The 20,368-nt window shown below is 30.7% G+C and overlaps 1 protein-coding gene and 1 non-coding gene across 8 annotated transcripts in view; both read right to left on the reverse strand.

The window, feature by feature from the left end:
- Positions 1 to 12,426, reverse strand: part of LOC123015570 (protein NDRG3) — a 19,297-nt gene extending 6,871 nt beyond the window's left edge. For 4 of the 7 annotated variants that reach the window (XR_006413389.1, XM_044415361.1, XM_044415391.1 and 1 more), the window contains exons 1-4: positions 8,882 to 9,024; positions 4,976 to 5,208; positions 1,614 to 1,685; positions 1,284 to 1,483 (exon numbers count right to left, since the gene is read on the reverse strand). Coding sequence is in view for 6 of the 7 variants with exons in the window: in XM_044415361.1 (XP_044271296.1) it covers positions 1,284 to 1,483; positions 1,614 to 1,685; positions 4,976 to 5,196 (493 nt within the window). In the remaining variant the exon portion in view is untranslated. Of the gene's footprint in view, positions 1 to 1,283; positions 1,484 to 1,613; positions 1,686 to 1,858; positions 1,914 to 4,975; positions 5,209 to 8,881; positions 9,025 to 10,836; positions 10,993 to 12,282 lie in introns of those variants that run through there. The other 3 variants (XM_044415382.1, XM_044415399.1, XM_044415408.1) reach the window with 3 other exon arrangements.
- Positions 9,600 to 9,673, reverse strand: Trnai-aau. The gene has a single exon. It is a non-coding gene; the product is annotated as a tRNA-Ile (tRNA).
- Positions 12,427 to 20,368: the final 7,942 nt, after the last annotated feature.

Below are 20,368 nucleotides of genomic sequence, written 5' to 3' on the forward strand. Positions count from 1 at the left end.
AAGTTTTGACAACTGTTTGGCATTTCTCAATACAAAACGTCAAATTATTTTTAACAGATTTAAAGCACGTTTAAGCCTTGTTGAGTCTAATTCGAAGAATAAAATGTTGTATTCCACTCGTTTGAGTGTAAATCGGACGCTTTATACCACCTAGTGGATAGTAAACCACTCGTTACACTCACGGTTTAAAAATCCACTCGGTCAAATAAAGAGTCCGATTTACACTCAAACTCGTCGAATAAATAACTATTTTGGCATCGCTCCTTTACAACCTTCAAACATTTGTTAATTTATTTTCAAAAAAAACTGGTAGTCTACTCAAAAAAATTCTTTAATTCTTGTAAGTTAACCATTTTTTAACAAAAAAGTGTGAAGTTTACAAAAAAAATTTTGCATAGCAACAATTCTTGAAACAAGCTTTATATTTTTTTTAACATAAATTGTAACATTTTTAATAAGTATTTTTGTACATTTATAAAATGCATAAACATATCTTTCTAAAACAATAAATAAAAAACCGTTTTTATTTAGGAAAAAAATTATTAGTATCATAATCTCAAAACAATTAATTAAAATATTTTTTTTGGCATCGCTCCTTTACAACCTTTAAACATTTATTAATTTATTTCCAAAAAAAAACTGGTAATTTACTGCAAAAAAATTCTTTAATTCTTGTAAGTCAAACATTTTTTTAACAAAAAAGTGTGAGGTTTACAAAAAAAAATTACACAGCAACAATTCTCGTAACAAACGCGTTGTCTAAAAAAAAATTGTGGTAGGTTTCTATTTAAAAAAAAAGTTACTATGTTTATCTCGTAAGTATAAACAATTAATTAATATTCAAATTTTTTTTTGAACAGCATTTTTATAGTCATTGCACACCTATAAATTTATTTGCCAAAAAATTTGATAGTTTCGCAAGAATAACATCGTTTCCAGACTTTTGGAACATCCTATATAATTAAACGAACAACGAGCCTAGCGAGTAGAAAAATTCATGACTCGAGACCAATCACATACTATTTTTTCTATTACTGTAAAAAACAAATATGTAAAACAAAGAAACTTGTTCCATAAAAGTTAGGAAAACATTTTTTTTTAATATGCACATAGGGAAAACATACAGTGCGTTCAGTAAAAACAGAATTTAGCCAATTTTAGTATCACCATTAGTTTGTAAGAAAAAAATATTAAGTCTCCCGTGAGAACTTTCCCGCGTGCGCGCATTAAATCACTCGCCGCTTCGTCGCTCGTGCTCTAAAACACCTAAAACACAAACTTACAATTGAGACCTAAGTCGTGATAGGTCAATATCGCTGGCTTATTCCTAGACCCTTGCACAGCCACCACCAAATTCCCCCTATCCGTTTCCACCACCTCCTCCTGGGCCGAAGAATCATCACGTGACAAAGACCGAGTCGAAGGAAATTGCAGTTGAATATTTTTCAGTTCGATATCATCCATGCTATCTGATGGCATCGTGCTGAAAATTTTTTTGACAATGTCAAAAAAACACATGATAATGAAACCCGACATTTGATTTGACATTTAAAAAGTACTCAAAAGCTTCTTTGATATATTTTTTAAAACATTATTTTTTTTAACATCCTTACCCCAGAAGGGCTGCTTCTTCAGCTACACCGGAAGCTGGCATTTTCCTGTTATAACTATTCGAGTTTTCTGTCCTAAAACAAAGTGGCAATGAACTAGAAGTGTCCTACACTACCATGATTAGTAATTTGGTTAGCGAGTCGGTTTCCGGTTTTTCGACCGGAAACTCGGCTCCGGTGTTAGTGGGCGACAAGCTCATGTGATCACAATAATTATTAAAAAAAGCGCATCAACCATGCCTACTTACCCAACGTTGAAGAAAAAATTTCGTAAATGCGACTACGAGATTTCGCTTGTTGGGAATCAATGAAAAGCAATTTGTTTAATGGAAGACGCGTAGATACATAATCTAATAGAGTCCAACGACGCAATTTCTTAATAAGCGCCTGCCCTGACCTTAGTCACGTAGCAGGAAATTTTCATTAAAATTGTCGAAACGCCCAAATGGGGGGTATATTTAGACCGGTTGCTCATCTGTTTTCATATTGAATCCGAGTCGCAGTAAAATTTTATTTACTGGCAAAGTTGCGGTTAAAGTGGATATGAGGAAAGGACGAAGTTTTTCTTATTACATTTCAGGATTTTCTTTCAATGTCAGACGGTAATTACCTTGGCAAGTTTGACCTCATTTTGTGACTATCTGCCAACAAAATAAAGAACGCAACAGAATTGATTTATTGGACTACGGGCAAAAAATTGTCACAAACTCTGTCAAATGTAATTAATTAAATAGGTAAAAACAACAAAGCTTTCGATCTAGAATCTAACTCCTCAATTGTTGTTTTCGTTTTTTAATTGAAATTAAAATGTCTAGAATTAATAAAAAACACTAATTATTCATATTGGTATATCTAACAATACAAAAAATTATAAAAATTATAAAAAAAATAAGAAAACCAATAAAAAAATATAACTAAATGGTACAGCGTAATTAGACATAAAATAATTACCTACTTACTAACTTTTTGTTTTATAAACTCTGTAAACACTGTAAAAAAATAAATTGTTAATATTTTAAAAGAGATCAAGGCAAGTATAATTTATTGATTATTTATAGTGTTATTCACTGTCATTATAATAAATATAAATTTTGTAAGTAGAAAATGTTTTATTAAAAAGATCGTAGATAAAACGTCGTATTTGACTTACACATAATGGCTATAACTCCCTCGCCATTGGCTGATCTATAAACCTTATGCTTTTGAATTATAGCCTCCATTATGTGCTCATTAAATAATATACTATTACCGATTATTCATCTGCATGTATTTTTTCGAATGTTCGATTAGAAAATGTTTGTTTTAAAAAAGCAAAAGACTTATTGACATACATTTCTTATAATACATAAATATTTTCCTTTTTAGAAATAGAAAAATTTATAAGTAATTTACAGTTTCTCACTTCATTATTAACAAAAATTTAGTGCAACAAAAAATATACAAGGTGTTTCAGAACTCGGCCCAGAGAAAAAATCGATGTAAGATAAGATCCCAGGTATTTGGAAAAAATGCTTCAAAAATTTTGCCATTTATTTTTTGACAATTGACATTTTTATGTCTATTTAGTGTTACTGATGATCTTGTATGTTTTTTCATAATTACAAACATACATACAGCCTTGTTTCCTCTTAAAATAGCCTGTAGCAAAAAACTTGGAAAATTATATTTCCAACAAAGAGTAGAGTCAAAGTGCGAAATTTAAACTCTCGTGATTTCTAAATTTTTTTAACATTTTTTCCATGTTCCTGCGCGAGTTCTGGCGCACCCTGTATAAAAATTCAATTTCATCAAACTAATGTTCTGGAGGTTAAGTTGTTATAAATTGTCCTAGGATTCCAACTTTTCAGACATTTACCATTTTTCAGTTAAGAGGTTTGTGGTTGAAAATCTGAAAATGTCTCAAAATTAGAAATTTATTTCTGGATGTATAAAAACTTCTTATAACCAAAGGACTATTTCTGCAAATGCCTATAAAAAAATACATAATATGGAAAACTGTAAAATATGAATGAATTAAAAATATTCTGTTTTTGTTAAAATGATGAGATTTCGTTAATTCATTCGATCAACTACTTAATTTAAAATCCGTGAAATATTTCACATTTTGAAAAAATATTTCACGTATTGATTATGTAAGATTACATTTTTTGAAACTTTATTGCCTTTAGGGATAATTCTCGTACACTCATATTGCATTCTTTAAGTTAAAAAAATATACCGAGTGTCCCAGGCAGGCTTGGATATAGGAAACTAACAAGGAAAATTAGTTTTCATTTCTTTTCGGCTGCAGGAGTAATAAAAATCAAAATCTGATTGATGGAGCTTGTAGTGGTCGAAATTTTAATTTAAATTTCGATTTTTCGAGGGCCGTTTTGGCCCAAATGGAGTTAATTAGAAAATTGACAAAAATGTATAAGATAGCTCTTTTCGACCACTACAAATTCCATCAATCAGATTTTGATTTATGTTACTCCTGCAACCGGAAAAAAATAAAAACTAATTTCCCATGTTAATTTCCTATATTCAAACCTGCCTGGGACAACTGGTATAATAAATTCTAAGTCCTTTAGACAGTACTAAATGTAATTCTCTACAAAAAAAAACACGATTGGTTTTTCTACATACAGTAGAACCTCAGTTATCCACATCGCCTTGTCCGAAACGCAAAATTCAATTTTTCGCACCCATTCGTTACTTTTAGGATTTATTAAAAAACGTATCATAGTTCTTGTGTTATTTTATTTTGGACTGGAATAAATGTTACTTACTATTCATTACACAGAATGAAATGTATTTATTTTTCTTTCAACAGTTATCCTTTTTTTAAGCAAAGAAAAGCGTAAGAATAAGTTCTGTGTATTAATTAAAATACGAATTATTATCCCATCGAAAATGTCGCTTTATCCGAATTTTCAAGTACCATACGAAATGACCTTGACCACATTACTTTGAAACTTGGTTAAATTTCAGTGTTAAATAATACAACAGATTTGTTAATAATACCGGATTAGGTTCTTTTCCACTTATTTATTTGTTTTATTTTTCTTTTTAATCGTGCTGTATAATTTAGTAAAAATTTTACTTCCTCTTTATTCAAAAATATCAGTCTCGTCTAATGCATGCATTAAAACCAGTCTTTGTATTAGTAAATCTTTCGTTGGATCAGACTAAAAATTCATGCAAACCCACTTTTCTCCGCGAAACCAAATCACTATGCAAATGAAATTCCACCACCGACCACAAATAGCCCTTGATCGATGCCGAGCCCGGCAAGCGAAATCTCGTCCACATACAAACACCAAGAAGCCGTGTGTTACACAAAGACTGCACCGCCACCGCTAAACCGCCCCCATCATCAACAATACCTGGATGAGATGACGACTGGCCCGCCGCTGGACACTCTCTGGATCAGTTTTTGGTCCTTGGTGGTGGCGGCTGTCCCACCTGCCATGAAACTAAAAGCTTTCTTCATGCCTTCGAGGATTCCGGTGGCGGCATTTCCGCCGCCACCCGCCACCGTAGTCGAGCGGTACACGTCGCTCGTGCCCGACAAGGAGCGGTATGAGCCGGTGAGGCTCCCCGGCATCGTGGGTTAGGCCTGATCATGAGCACCACATTGGTCATTCAGTCAAACGGGAAAGCCTGATTTTATGGGGCGGCCGAGACGTGACCGGAATTCAAAAAACCGGAGTCTTGGAGAATAAACGACGCCTTGGTTGGAAAGAATTTTGAATAAAATAAGAATATTCTAAGCAAAAATAGTAAACATTTTTGGGAGATTATTAAATCCCTTTTTTATTTTTTGCCTTAAAATATAAAAACTCTTTTTTTGTGTTTGAATGTTTAAACAAACATTAACAAATTGTTTATTAACAAACAATTAAATTCCTTCGTTCCTTACAGTATTTTTGATAACTTCTTTTGGCCTATTTTTTTTTAATTTTAATTTTTCTCATCGTTTTAATGTGTATGCAAAGAGTTGTTTTTCTTAATTTTTTTGAGATACTACTACTGCTATTTGTTTAATTATTTACTAAACCAAATAATTAAAGGGAATAAATGGAAGTTACAAAAATTATACAATTACATATTATGAAAATTGAAATTTTTCAAAACAGAAGGATATTGTATTCAGAATCGATTTTACATTTCCAATAAAAACAATGGTTTAACAATAGCGAGTTCCTGAATTACTCATGAACCAATATGAGATCTGAATTTAAATACGTTCCTATTTTATTTGTGATACATTTATGCTCGGTTTTTGAAACCATTAAGTAATACATTTTTCCTATTTTGCGTCTGAAAGAAAGCTTATTTCGATACCAAAACCGACGCTTTAATGAGCTATTTCAACACCAATTTGGATGCTGAAATAGACTAGTACAATTTACTTTCCAGGAGTTAATAACGGTGATTTTCAGCGGCGTTTTGAGCGTTTTCTTTTATTTTAGGTGGTAGGCATGAATGAAATTTTGCAGTATTCATTGTTAATTCAACAAAATTTTGAAAACTATTCAAGACTTGACACTTCGAAAATCGAATTTTTCAAACTTTGTGACATTTATTACCATCCACCACCTTATTAGGGCAAAAACTCCTAAATTTTAAAAAATTNTAATTCAACAAAATGTTAAAAAATATTTGGGACTTTTCAAACTTTGTGACATTTATTACCAACCATCACCTTATTAAGGCAAAAGTTCCTAAATTGTGAAAATAGAAAATACCTAAAACGCGCAAAATAGAAAAAATAGCATAAAAAACTTGTTTCATAAGACATTTGTGGGAACTCGTTCTTTATAAAACTCGCGCTTCGCTGCTGGTTTCATAAACCTGAACTCGTTACACATAATTTGCCTTCCGAAACGCGTTCTTTATACTATTATCGTTTCGAAAATTACTAAGGTAGCTGATTGTCTTAAAGATTTAAAAAAATTACATTACCTCATTTTATTTATTCCTTTATTTGTGTATGTTTCTATGCTCTTAGGCTCTTCATTATTGCTTTGCTCTTTCTTATTTGCTCTTTTGCTTTTTGTCTTTCATATGCTTTGCCCTCTTTTATGCTCTTATTCATTTTTGCGCTATTTCTTTTGCTATTATGCTCTATTGTTTTTCTTATGCTTTGCTCTTTATATGCTCTTATTCATTTTTGCGATCTCTCTCTTTCTTATTATACGTATTAGAAAATTATATTTGAATTTGAATTAGTGAAAAATTGCTTCTTTGGCCGGGGTTTGAATTTCATTGAAATTGGCATAATAGTTGGCTATGGAATTTCATATTTAAGTTTGTAGCCCTGCTCATGTCCCTGGTATAATAGCAGATGGGTTCTTTTTTTTTTGATTAGTTACCTACAAGGTTTGTTGAACTGACTTGACTGTCATTTGTATTCTTTTTTTCATTATTTTCGTTTGTTGTTCGTTTATCCCAGTATTTTTTCAAATTCTAATTAAAAGTAGTTCTGTTCAAAACCCCGGATTTAGAGTACACGCTAAGGTATGTTTGAAAACATAATCAATTTCTTTTTCTTGTTCCTATTTTAGGTTAATGGAATCAAATATACCAATTTGAATAAAGCCAAACTATTTTCTACAAAGCAAGAAGTCTATGTTTTTGGTGTTAAACCTACACCTACAAAGGGATGAAACAGGGTGTTAAAATTTTTATGGAAAAAAACTCTCTCTAAAAACCTCCGAAAAACGGTTCTTTAAAAATAAAAGTTGAACTATCTTAACCGCACTTTTTTTAGTGACAAATTTATTTCCTACACAATCACGGCCTACTGTTATGCCAATTTCAATGAAATGGATTATAATTTGTGTATACATACATACACACAAATTTTCAAAAATATATTTCTCAGTTCTACAACATTTTAGCACTTTTCAGGCTTTTCAACAAACATTTTTTTTTAAATATCACTGATATTGGGAATTCAAGTTAAGATAAAAATATATAAATTTTGACTTTGAAAACTTCTTTAACGTACAAAAAGATAAAAAACAAAAATTTCCAAAATAATTAAATACATATTTTTTGTCCACCAAACAAATAAAACATGCAGCACTTTTGATTTCTCACTCTTGGTCAAAACCACGATGTCAAAACCGAAAATCCCAAAAGCTCATGTTATTTAGACAGTGAAGGTTTCGTATAGACTATAAATCAAAAATTTTTGAAAAAAATTCTGAAAGACAAATAAAAGATAGTTACTGCTTTTGTTATGATCAGATTCATTCTTCTGTCACACAAAGGAATAAATAAATCGAACAACAATTTCTATAGTGCGTCCCAAGACTCAGACAAAACTATTGCGTTTTTCTTTCAGTATCGAAACATAAATTTCAGACCCCAAACAAGAACTTGAATATTATTTCAGTATTTTGATAAGTTAATCTGAAGCAACAGCTCTGTAAACAATAAAGTTGTAAGACAACATCATTACAATTTTTCCAAGTTCTAAACTCTTGTCTTCCAGCTGCTCCTTGATTGACTTTGATAAATTCTCGTTTCAGTGATATGAAGCGAGCCTTGTAATAATTTTTCATTCTTACATCTTTATTAATGAAAAATCAATAAAGCAATAAGCAATAAAGCCAAAAATAGTCTTATTATAATAACTTAATAACACAGTGATTCATCAAAATTATTTCAGCTTTATGTGAAATGATGGATTGGAAATGGGTTCAAAGTGACACCTTGGTGCGACTTAGCCCCAAGCCATTTTCTTATGAAAAACTGAAAAACATCAACCTTGGTCGAAATAACAAATCAACATGTAATTAACACCCAAGATTACATTTCTTTACACATGCATAGGCAAAGTGTAACAAACAAACAGTTGATGGATTTACAGCCTTACTGTTTTCCTTGATACTTGCATCAAGTGTTAATAGATTCATTAAAGACTGGCGGAATCTGACTGAAACCGGACTCGACTTGAAGAATTAAAACCAAAGCAGTTGTTTTCTCGGTCATTTGATTGATTTTTCCAACTGGCCGCCCCCAAAATCAGGCCCTAAACATGCACAAAGCGCACATCCAGCAAAGCCAAACAATGAAAAATTCAAACACCATGCAAATTGGGCTGAACTTGCCACTGCAAAGTAGGCTACAAGTGACTCAGCCCTCTGCGATTTGTTTTAACATTCAGAGACATCAAGAGGGCTGCTGTCAGAGAAGTACTATTGATTTTCCGGCTGATTTAAGGCCCGGCCCAACGAATCGAATGCCAAATGACGGTAAATCGCTAATTTGAGGCTTACCGTTGAAAGTGGCAGTTTTGATTTATTAAATCTACGCAAACACAACACTAACACAATTTTTAAACAATCGAAAGGAGCTTCCACTAGCGAAGAATGACGTTTCTACGGATGCACTAATGTTGTAATGCTAAATGAGCGCTGATTGGTCGTTAGAAGGACACGTGACTGGGTTTGATGAAGAAGTACAGAGGCGGGGACTAGTTTTTGATGCCGGTTTAACAGCAAACTGATGAAATTAAAGAGGTTATTGGGTGAAAATTTTATAACAAAAGTATGAAAAAATGGTGAACTAAATAATGGCTACTTTTAACAAAATCAAAATGGCGACGAATTAGCCACAAATAAAAAACAATGAGACGCCTATGGAAAAAAGAAAGGGCGACTAAATTCGGCAGAGGTGTATTGATTAGAAAACTGACCGCGTTTTGTTGACAAAGGCGTCCTCTAGTGACGAATATTTACCGATTACAGTTTTCTGTAGTGTTCCAAATTTACAAACTACGGCAATACAGAAAAACAGAGACAGAGAATATAAAAATTGATAAACTTTGTATTTTCTGTCTCTATTTTTCAATGGTAATAACTTAATTGCAGCTACAGGCTGCATTAATCAGAAATTAGTTAAATTAATCCAACTAAATTTCATTTTTTATCTCTGACACAAACTTTTATTAACATAAAAGTAAATAAACTAGTACAAAAATTGAAAAAAAAGTATTGGCCCATGAGGGGATCGAACCCGCGACCTTCGCGTTATTAGCACGACGCTCTAACCAACTGAGCTAATGGGCCAGATACCATACATCTTGCCTAACCAGGATTTCCACTGTATCCTTCTATTTGAATAAATAAAAGTTTAATAAAATAGTAATTAAAACAACATTAATTTAAAACACATTTAAAATGATACACACTTAACTATAGTTACAAAGAAATTAAAATTTCCAAAAAAAAGTATAAATAAAAATTTACATACAGATTTGTCAACAAGAAATTACCACCTAGGATTTAAACTTTTAGGAAAATTGCGTTTTTCATGTTGTTTCTAACTAAAATTTTCAAGTAATTTTGAATGCCAGGGGTTGGATACCTGTTGATGTTGACGGTTGACGTTTTCTGTCAACCTGACAGGCTGTCAACTATCCATATAATTATAAATAATTATCCATACAAGCTGACAGGTGACTTACCTAAATTTTGACACTGATTACGATATCTGTTGTTTGTTACCAAAAACCAACCTAATCAAATTTATGGCAACCTATTCACGAATATCCCTAAATCCTAGGGAGCATAGGGAATAATTTCTTGTTGATACGATAATAAACTAAACATTATTTACATTTTCTTATTACAAAAAATCAATATACAGGGTGTTTCACATAATTTTACGAGGCCTGTGCCTGTAAGATGCAATCAATAATACATATTCCGATACGAATTCGATTACAAATTTTGAAAAATTGGATAATCTTTTATTTGTTCACCTTTCAAAAATTACAACGTTTTAAGTTAGTTAGTGATTAAGATAGATAAACTACAATCATATTCATGCCGTCTCTTGATAGAACGAATGTGTTTTTTTATCCAGTGTTTTGTGATTTCTGTATAATTAGGCGCAAGCCTAGTAAATTCGTATGAAACACTCTGTATTATAAACAACTTCAATAATGTCTTAAATAAAATTGTTGTGGCAGGCAACCAGATATACCAGATTGTATAAAGCGTTGTATATATTAAAACCGTAGAGTGTGTATTTTCGTGGTGTATTTAAAACTTACATAACTAAATACGTACATGCAAAAATAATACTGTTCCAAATTATTTAACTTAATTACATTCTGTGAGTTTATTTTAAGATAAAAAAATCTACATTTAAATTTGAAATAAAAAATTCAAGCATGCTTTTAAGTACTTTTACTCCAATTTCATTTCAAATTAAATAATCAACTTACCAATCAGTTGCATCAAAAGCCATATTGATGTGCCCTACATATCCGCCCTTGAGTAGCACTGTCCTATAGAGCGCAAAAGTTGTTTGATCAGTCGCTGAATTTTTCAAAGCGTTGGGAATCCCTTGTGGTTTACTGGTTTTCAACGTGTCGATTTTTCTGGAAAAGCGGATGAAGTAATTAAAAGTCTTCAAATATTCAGTGCCAGACAAAAAAACAACTATCAATTGTTTAAAATTTTTTTTTGAAAAACGTCAACGATAATTAAACTATTGTCACAGGAATAGCAAAGATACATGAAATTTATGCAAACATGTTGGTCACATTGATAAAATTATCAAAAACATATTTTGCATTCAGTCACACTGATAAGACATTTCTCTGTTTTGACTCGTAAATTCCAAATTTTATACAATTTGTGCATAAAATATAAATCAGAGCTATTTGTGATAATTTTATTTATCATTAAATAATTAATTAACCATTTTTTAATCATTCAACACATATTAAGCCACTAGAGACCCAATACATTAAACATTGCAGTGATTTGTTCAGCTACCGTTGGTTAAAATTGGTAAATTAACTGTTTATTCACTTACTGAATCATAAACACTTTATTTGTACCATGGTTTTAAATAAATGTCAGATCAAAGTGACCTCTGACTTTGAAATTATGTTGGCAACACGGCCATGGTAGCAACTGCCCCTCAGAAATGAATGACAATTGACTGTAAAAGTGTGACGTCTAAATTTGATTGTTTATGTTGCCAACTTAATATCAGTCATGGGACACTTTGATCGGAAATTTATTTGGAACAGCTTAACTATACTCTTTCTCATATTAATGTGCATCAAGTAGGCTGTAAAAGTCTAAATGCATCTTTAAAGCTTAAAGGTTGATTCACACAAAAAGTGTCATTTGGAACAAATTTAATCACATCAGTAATGACAAAAATCTTTGCCACCCTATCTATGTTAATTACGTTGATAATTTTAATTATGTCTTGCTTCCTGGGGTACAAATTTATTTGAAAAAATAATTTGTAGGAAAGATTGAAATTAGAATTTTTGCATGGTTGCCACCTTAAAATGATCCCTTTCAACGACTACTTCGATGCACATTAATATAGAAAAACATTAGTATAGAAAAACTTGTAATAGAAATGATTTTTTTTTTGAAATATACGTGAACAATTATGCATAAACAAAGAATCCTCAACCTTTTATAGTTATCAAGAATTTCTCTAAAAACATTGCTTAAAGCCCAAATAGATCAGAACTTATATCAAATTAAATCATTTTATGACAAAAAACTGAAAATTCTAAGCTAATTTGCTTCTGAAAAAACAAAAACTTATTACATATTCAATTAAATGAGGTTTTGAAATGTCGGAAAAAAATTGAGTCCCGATTTTTTTTTCAAATTTTTGCAAGTGGATAGAAACTTACTGGTAGGCATCCTCCAAGAGATCCTTTGCATTTAGCTCCTTCATCTCTTGCACTGCACACAACCGTCCGTTTCTAACACCCAGGAAAACTCGTATGCAAGCGAGCAAACCGAAAAAATTATCTTGACAGCAAAAGAATGTCTAGTTTTAAATAATCGAGCCAACGTGTTATTACACGTTACAAGGACATGCCCATTGATTAAAATGCATTGAAAGAGCTTCACAAAAAGCCCTTTTTGCGGAAAACTAATCAGAGGAGCGGCGAGTTACGCTACAATGGACCCCAATTGTTATCATTGACGGTGATGCAATTTCAGTTTGGATAAACTGGAAAAACAGTGGGGGCAAATATTTGAATTTAATAGTGTTTGGAAAATAATATTGTGGGGATATTGGGTAGGGACAACAAGTCGATTTGCTCAAGGCTGCTATTTATGTATTACTGCAAAATTCCGATCTATGCAGTGTAAGAGAGATAATAAGAAATGAAAGGTCTTTGTGGTAAACAAAGCGAAACTTGTAATAATTGTGCTATTTTTAAGACAAATGATGAAACAAACCAGTTCTTCAATGTGATGCTCAATAAACATAAATTTCTTTCTTCTTTATTTTCCCACAGATTTTCTAAACGTTTTTACTCTATTTTCCAATTTTTTATAGTAACTTATAAGAAAAGCAATTACTCACCTGGTTTCTGTGTTTTTATAATATGTCTCAGTTATTATAAGAGATACGAAGTCGGTTAAATTAGGGCAAAGTTGCACATTTTTATGCTGAACAATGTGTAATGTTTAGTTTTTGAATTATTGGAAAAAAAACGGAAATTTGGTAATTTTCGTTTATATTTTTTCAAGACAAAACTAAGAGACCTAGATGTTTTTAACTAAGACGTTCTTAAAGTACTTTTTTACAAGGAATTATAATCTGTCATCGTATTTTCTAAGACGCTCTTGATATCAGAGTTACAACACTGAACTTTGGATTTTTTTATGGACCCCATATTCCAATATATTCCACCAATTTTAATGAACAAACTAAATTTTTTGTAAAAAAAATGCCTTAAGAACGTCGTAGTTAAGAACGTCTAGATCTTTTAGTTTACGCTTTAAAAAAATTAAAACGAAAATTACAAATTTTCGTTTTTTTTAAATAATTCAAAAACTAAAAATGGCACATTCAATTTTCTTTCAGATAATTGTTTAGCATAAAAATGCGCAACTTTGCTCTAATTAAACCGACCTCGTATCTCTTATAATAACTGAGAGCTCGACAAACGGACACCCTGTATCAAAACACAACTCAAAATGCAATTCGGTTTTTTTTAATTCCAACGAAATATTTGCACATGTTTTAATTAATTATCTATAAAAACGATAAAAATTAACATTTTCCTGAAATTTTGCATAAGTTAAAACTCATTCATGATACTTATTATCTAAAAGTTTGTGTATATTTGGTATGTTGTTTCTAAACCACACTCTGTATATTTCTTTCATATAGCTATTTCTTTTTTAAATAAATTTTCGAAAAATCGACTTATTTTCTATTTAATATAGAAACAGGTTAAAAACTATGAAACTAAGCGGTTTTTGGTTAAACTGTTTTCTTTCAGAAGAAAAAATGAATAAGATAACTATATAATTCTCTTAGAAATGTAATAGTTTTTTTTAACAATGTCTTTGCTTTTTTAATTATCCTTAAATTTTGTAAAATTTTATTTTTCAAATTTCAAATTATTATTATTATTTTTTTTTCAGTACCCTAGATATTTGTAATTCTTACATGATGGTTTTTGTAGAAAAAATTCTGTTTCTATATCAAAAAATTAAATAAATTCTGTGAAACTCAAAAATCAGACAAATATTATATTTGTGAAAAAGAGTTTTATAATATAATTGTGAGTCTAAATAAAAACGTGGTGTAGCAAAAGTTTTCTGAAAATTTTATGAACGTATGTCTTGGATAGAAACTTCAATATCCGTGTCAATTTTATCGCGCGTTTTGCGTTGAATATTGTTCAAAATTTTTTGGCTTTTCAACAAAATCTTGAAATCAGCACAAATTAGGCATTTTAAAGTTAAAATAATACATACAAAAAATTAGGTATATGCGACCAGTATCAATAAATGTAATTGCAGAACAGTTGAAAATAGAAAAAATCCTCAAAAATAGGATTTTTTTTGTTTACAAATTAAATCGAATGATTAAAAAAAAGCAGTAAAATTTTTTCAATATATAATCTGCAAAGCAGTAAAAGATTCGTAGGGTATTCAGAAATTAAATATGACCTGAACAAGTCAAAAAAATATGAAGTAGAAATTATGGAATTTAATAAAATGTCAGTCGAGACTTTCCAAACTATCACATTTATTTCAAAAATATTTCAAAATATTTCATTTATTGAAAAGTTAAATAATAAGTCGCCGGTTTAGAGCCTGAAATTCCTCTCTAAATACACCGCTTTGTGCCCTTGCGCCAAAACAAAATGTTAAGACGTATCCTTGTAACCTTCTCTCTCCATAATAAAGTTTTCCCTACGTCTTATCTTCATACCAACGTTTACATATTTGAGTTCGAGCCGCGCCACCTGAAACATCGTCTGCTGCGTACCTACAATGTATCTTATATGTAATAAAATCCAGAAAGTACCCGTCTGGGAGCCGTTTTGCTTCTTTCAAGTCAATTTCCAATCTCCTTCCCAAAATCAAGAGTGTTCGCATAAATATTGAGAAATTTATAAGGCCTTAAGGTATCGCAGCACCGGCGACGGACCCTTCTTTCCCAACGCACGTTTTTAATCAATCAACAAACCGGAATTAACGAAAACGACCACTGGATAAGTTTCATCACCATAACGCTAATTCGGAACAAATTTCGCGTGAATTACGACAGGACTTTGGCTGCATTTATTTTTACGACAAAGTGGATACTAAACACCAAATATACAGGAGTCCCAGCGAGTTGAAAAAGTCCAGGAGACCTTTCAATGGTAAAATAAAAAAAATCTAGTCCATCGCCTAAAATTATTTTCAATTATACAGCGTGTCTCAAGTTACAATACAAACTTGTGTTATTTTAAATGAAACACTATATGTTTCTTAGCGTTTTTGGATGTAGATTTTTATGCCAATTTTTTTAAACTTTTATTGGTCGATTTTGCTGTTTTAAAAGAAGACGGGTTTTTGACGAAAACATGCAATTTTTAAAAATTCATTACACAAAAACTAAGACATCTAAAAATATTTTTTTACTACCGCAAAGAAAAAGGTACAAGCTATAAGGTTGTAACATTTTTTTATTTGTTGCACTTGCAAAGATAAAAAATGAAGGCGTTTGTTATAACTTAAAAAATTTTAATAAAAAACCCTATTTATTGTGTTTGCATTTAAAATATTATTCAATTGTCTTTCTAAAATTATTTACTTTTAGGTGTTTATAATCAATAACTAAAAAGATATTAAACGTTAAATCACAATCACATTTGTGTTAAACTGAATCCATTATTCTTTATTTTTACAATAAAATAATTTCGAATTTCAGTATTTATATAATTTAAATTTTTTAAGTTATTTAACTTTTAACAAACTTCTTAATTTATTAATCTTTACAAATGCAAAAAACTAAAAAATTGCTACAACTTTAAATTATGTAATTTCTTCTTTGAAAAAGTAAGAAAAAATTTGTTCTAGCTGTTTTAGGTTTTGTGTAATACATTGTTAAAAAGTGCATGTTTTTGTCAAAAAGACGTCTTATTTCTAAAACTAAGCGAATTCGACTAATAAAAGTTTAGCGTAAAAACATTGCTACATCCAGAAATGCACAGAAACATACAGTGATTCATTTAAAAAAACACAAGTTTGTATTGTAACTTATTTTTGGAACATGCTGTATGGTTGATGCACTAGATTAGTATTTAGCAATGTTCTATACAGTTTTTTTTTTATTTTACCATTTAATGGTCACTAATGGATCTCGCAGGGACACCCTGTATGTCCCACAGTAACATAAATTTGTATTTTGACGTATTTAATACGCTTTTTCATTTTTCATTTTTATAAAGACAAAGTTATCTTCCAGATCCTAACAGTTTACATGTCTTTTAAACCCCTAAGAGTGCAAAAAGCGTCATTTGATGCGGATTTAAATTTTTTGATTTTTTGAAAAAAATATTTAATTTTACAATTTTAGAAAGTTGGAAACATAAAAAAATGCAGTAGGTATAATGAAGACGAAGACATTTCACAGTTTTTCGATTAATTATATTTCGATTTGTCAACATTCAATAGATACGAGTATGATACGTTTATTTTTATTTTTACCACAAGATAGCGATCATCAGAATCCTACCGAAAAAATAGATAAATAAATGAGTGTATTAATTATTTTCTCTTGATATTAATAATCTTCTTCATAAAGTATTTTTTTCGGGCGAAAGAGATCTTAAAAAAAATTTCAAAAAAAAGATTCATACTTTAAAAGTAACGTAAAATTTAAAGCAATAGCAAACTCTTATATCTGCTTAGAATACAGGCTGTCCCACGAGTAATAATGAGCCTGAAAAATTAGTTGAAGCATCCAAATAGACGGACTTTCTAAAACCGAAGTAGTCATTTTGACTGATAGAAATTTGTCAAAAATAACAATACAATTACTACACTGGCGGACACGGAATTTTGAACATCAAATTTATGACAGTTCAAATGTTCAATGTCAATATAAACCACGCTTTATTGTCATTATGATTGACGTTTGAATAAAATTTGAAAGTTTTACTTGAAATTTATTTTTGACGTCGATTTTCCGAATCAATAATGCCAGCAATACTTGTTTTTATATAAGATCAATAAATTATTTTGATTTGTTGTCATTTTTTCTTTCGCTCAGGATAAAAATTACAAAAACCGAAAGTGAGATTAGTTGCCTAAGGCCCTTTTTACGTTTTTGTCAGTTAAATCGTCCAAAATTCCGTGTCCGCCAGTGTATGTTTAACTAATTAAAATGAAATATTTTAATATCCACGTTATCTATGAAATGTAATGTTGGTTGCTTCAAAAAAATTTCAGGCTCATTATTACCCGTATTTGCATCTAAATCCGCTTATATTTTCGTTTAAAATTATTGTCCTAATGCTTTAGGACCGATCGCAAAAAGCCACCTCGTTTTTGAACAAACAAAAAATAAAACCTCCCAATAAATTTTCATAAAACCTACCACAAAAAATAATAATAATTCGTCCCAAATAATTATTTACTTTGTGAATCGATTCGGCCATGCCGTTTCATTAGCCGTTTAATGAGCGACCCTTTGAATAATTCATGTGATAACCAACTCGTCCAAATATTGAATAAAATTCGCAAATTTTCCATAGCGACCCTAAACCCGGAATTATGCGAAAGCGAACACCGATTGAGACACTGGCGCGGCTGTAAAATTTATTTTAAAACACTTTTATTTAGTATACAGGGTTAACCCGGAGAATTTACGACCGCCGTTCCCACGAATATTTTATAAGTGCGACTCCGAGGCTTTATTTCTTTTATTCCGCACGGAGGCACTGCACAAGTCCAAATATTTATAATTTTTCCACAAGAAATCCAGTTAAACCGGAAAGGTCGTTCTTAAATACCACAAAACCCACCGGACCGCCCTAAACCAAGCGAATTACAAATAATTCAGTTTCCGGTACATCAATTTTCCGGTTAGCCGGAGGCACCAACCTTCAAACTCGACATAATCGAGAACAAGGAATCCGGGAGTAGAGACTAGCAGCACTGTATTGCTGGTTGTCCAACAAAAACTCAAAATTCTAATTAATTATAATTAGTATATGTAATAATAGTTGGCTCCTTAAGTAACTTAATAAAATAACAATAAATTAAAATTAATTATGGCAATTTTTTATTGACTTGTCCCGTTATTTTCTCCCGCCGCCGGTCCCATCTTTAAGGCTTCGTCGATTTGGTCCTCGAAYACGAATCCTGTGCTCCTCCTGTTGGACAGTCGATTTCTGGCTCGTTTTTTTCTTTGTGTTTCACTCGAATCGGCAGGACTAGAAAAATGGCTCAATTGAAASGAAAAACATTGATTTTTGGCTTACTTTTTCTGTCTGAGTTGCACTTCCGGGTATGAGGAATCCTTGCAGTTTTCTTGGAAGGATTTGTGATTATCCATCACTAGACTCGTCATGGTTTCTTGACTGRAAAAAAGTGACGATCAACGTGTCAAAGAAGAAAAAGTGCTAACAAGAGTTAATTTTTAAAGTAAGTTTGAGTTGGATTAATTCTGGTTTTGTTCCACGAGATGAAGTAAACAAGAGTGAAACGAAAATATGTTGATTTTATATAGAATTCAATAGTTCAAAACTTAGAACAAATGTTTTGACAAGGTGGTATGCGTATCTAGGTATATCTAAAAAAGATTACAAATATTGAAAAAAAAGTTTATCTACTAGTTTAAATACGAGAAGTAGCTAATACTTGTTACGTTATCTACAAAAATATTGGTTTTGCTACTTTTTTACAATTTATTTTAAAAACAGTTAAAATAAGCTTGAAATAGTAATTACTAATTTTTTGTCATTGAAAAAAATTGAATTTTATAGTTACGCGAAATTAACTCATTTGATACTTCGTTCCTCGTGAATTAACAGTTCGGTATAAGTAATTTGCTCATTTCTTCACGAAATTCTGTTTATTAAATTTTATCAATTTTAAACACATTTTACCTATTCAAACATAAAACATGATCAAGAATTTGTTACGTACATATATTTTTTATAATTAAAAATATTAAAAAATTTAAACAAGATATCGTTTTTGATCGAAATGAAATAAATCATCACATCTAGGTTAAAACTGAGTAACTGAGATTATGTACACAAAAATATAATAAAATACAGGTGAGCTAGAACTCGCGCCTATAAGGTAGGATATCAGGAACATGGAAAAAATGTTAAAAAAATTATATCTACAAAGATTTCAAAGTTAAGAGAGTTTAATTTTGCACTGTGATTCTGTTTATTACTGTTGGAAAAATAAATTTCCAATTTTTTTTGCTACAGGCTATTATAGAAGAGGAAACAGGAAAGCTGTATCCTAAATTGTAACTCTGTTTAATGTTATTTGTGGCTTTTATAGGAAAACATTATGTACTTTTACTAGATAATTATAAAAAAACATATACAAGATCATCAGTATCATTAAATAGACATAAAAAATGTCAAATGTCAATATTTTTTGACAGATAGAATGTTTTAAACATTTTTTCCATGTTTTTGGTATCTTATTTTCCTTAAAATTTTTCTCTGAGGCGCGAGTTTTGCCACACCCTGTATGTAGGTATTTCTATTTGTTGAATGAAAAAAAAATTATCTTGTTAATTTTATAAATTAAGAACAGGCTGGTTTACAAAATATTTAATTGCAAATAAATTTTATTTCGTGATTAAGATACAATATGTTCAAAAATAAATTGACAAAAAAACAGTGAAAAGCATATTAAAGTAAAAAATGATTTCTAACCTTACAAAAAGCTCAAAATGTCTCGCCAAGTCCACCAAAACTGACTACTTTTACGATAAAACACGTCTACTCGAAATTTCCCCATACTTCACCCGATAATATAACAAATTTATAACTTAAGCTTTATCTAAAAAATTTTAATTTTGCTCAAAACATCAAAGAGACATCAATAACGGTTAAAATTATCTACAAACAATCAAATTTGACACTTGATGAGCTTTGCTGCGAAACAAACCTCTTCAAAATAATCTAACGAATTAGAAAACGTACCTTTTGTAACACGAGCAATATTGTCAACAAGAAAATAAATTAAAAGTATGACAAATTTTGGATAAACCGAAAAAAGAGAAAATTTGGACGATAAAAATGAATAATATTTCAAATATTGTCATTGATAACTTACAAAATTTATCACAGCTCAAATATTTACAATAAATGCGTTGTAGCAATATTCCTTGACACATTTTTTTACGAAAAATTCAAATCAACTACAAACCTGATTGGACTTCGCTCAATATCAGCCATTTTGTCACTCGGCATCACAAATCGTACTGGRGTGCTCCACTGA

Source organism: Tribolium madens, unplaced genomic scaffold (assembly GCF_015345945.1).
Source record: "Tribolium madens isolate multiple individuals breed KSU strain unplaced genomic scaffold, Tmad_KSU_1.1 Scaffold_11;HRSCAF=98;Tcas5.2_LG3b, whole genome shotgun sequence".
Taxonomy (NCBI): Eukaryota; Metazoa; Arthropoda; class Insecta; order Coleoptera; family Tenebrionidae; genus Tribolium; species Tribolium madens.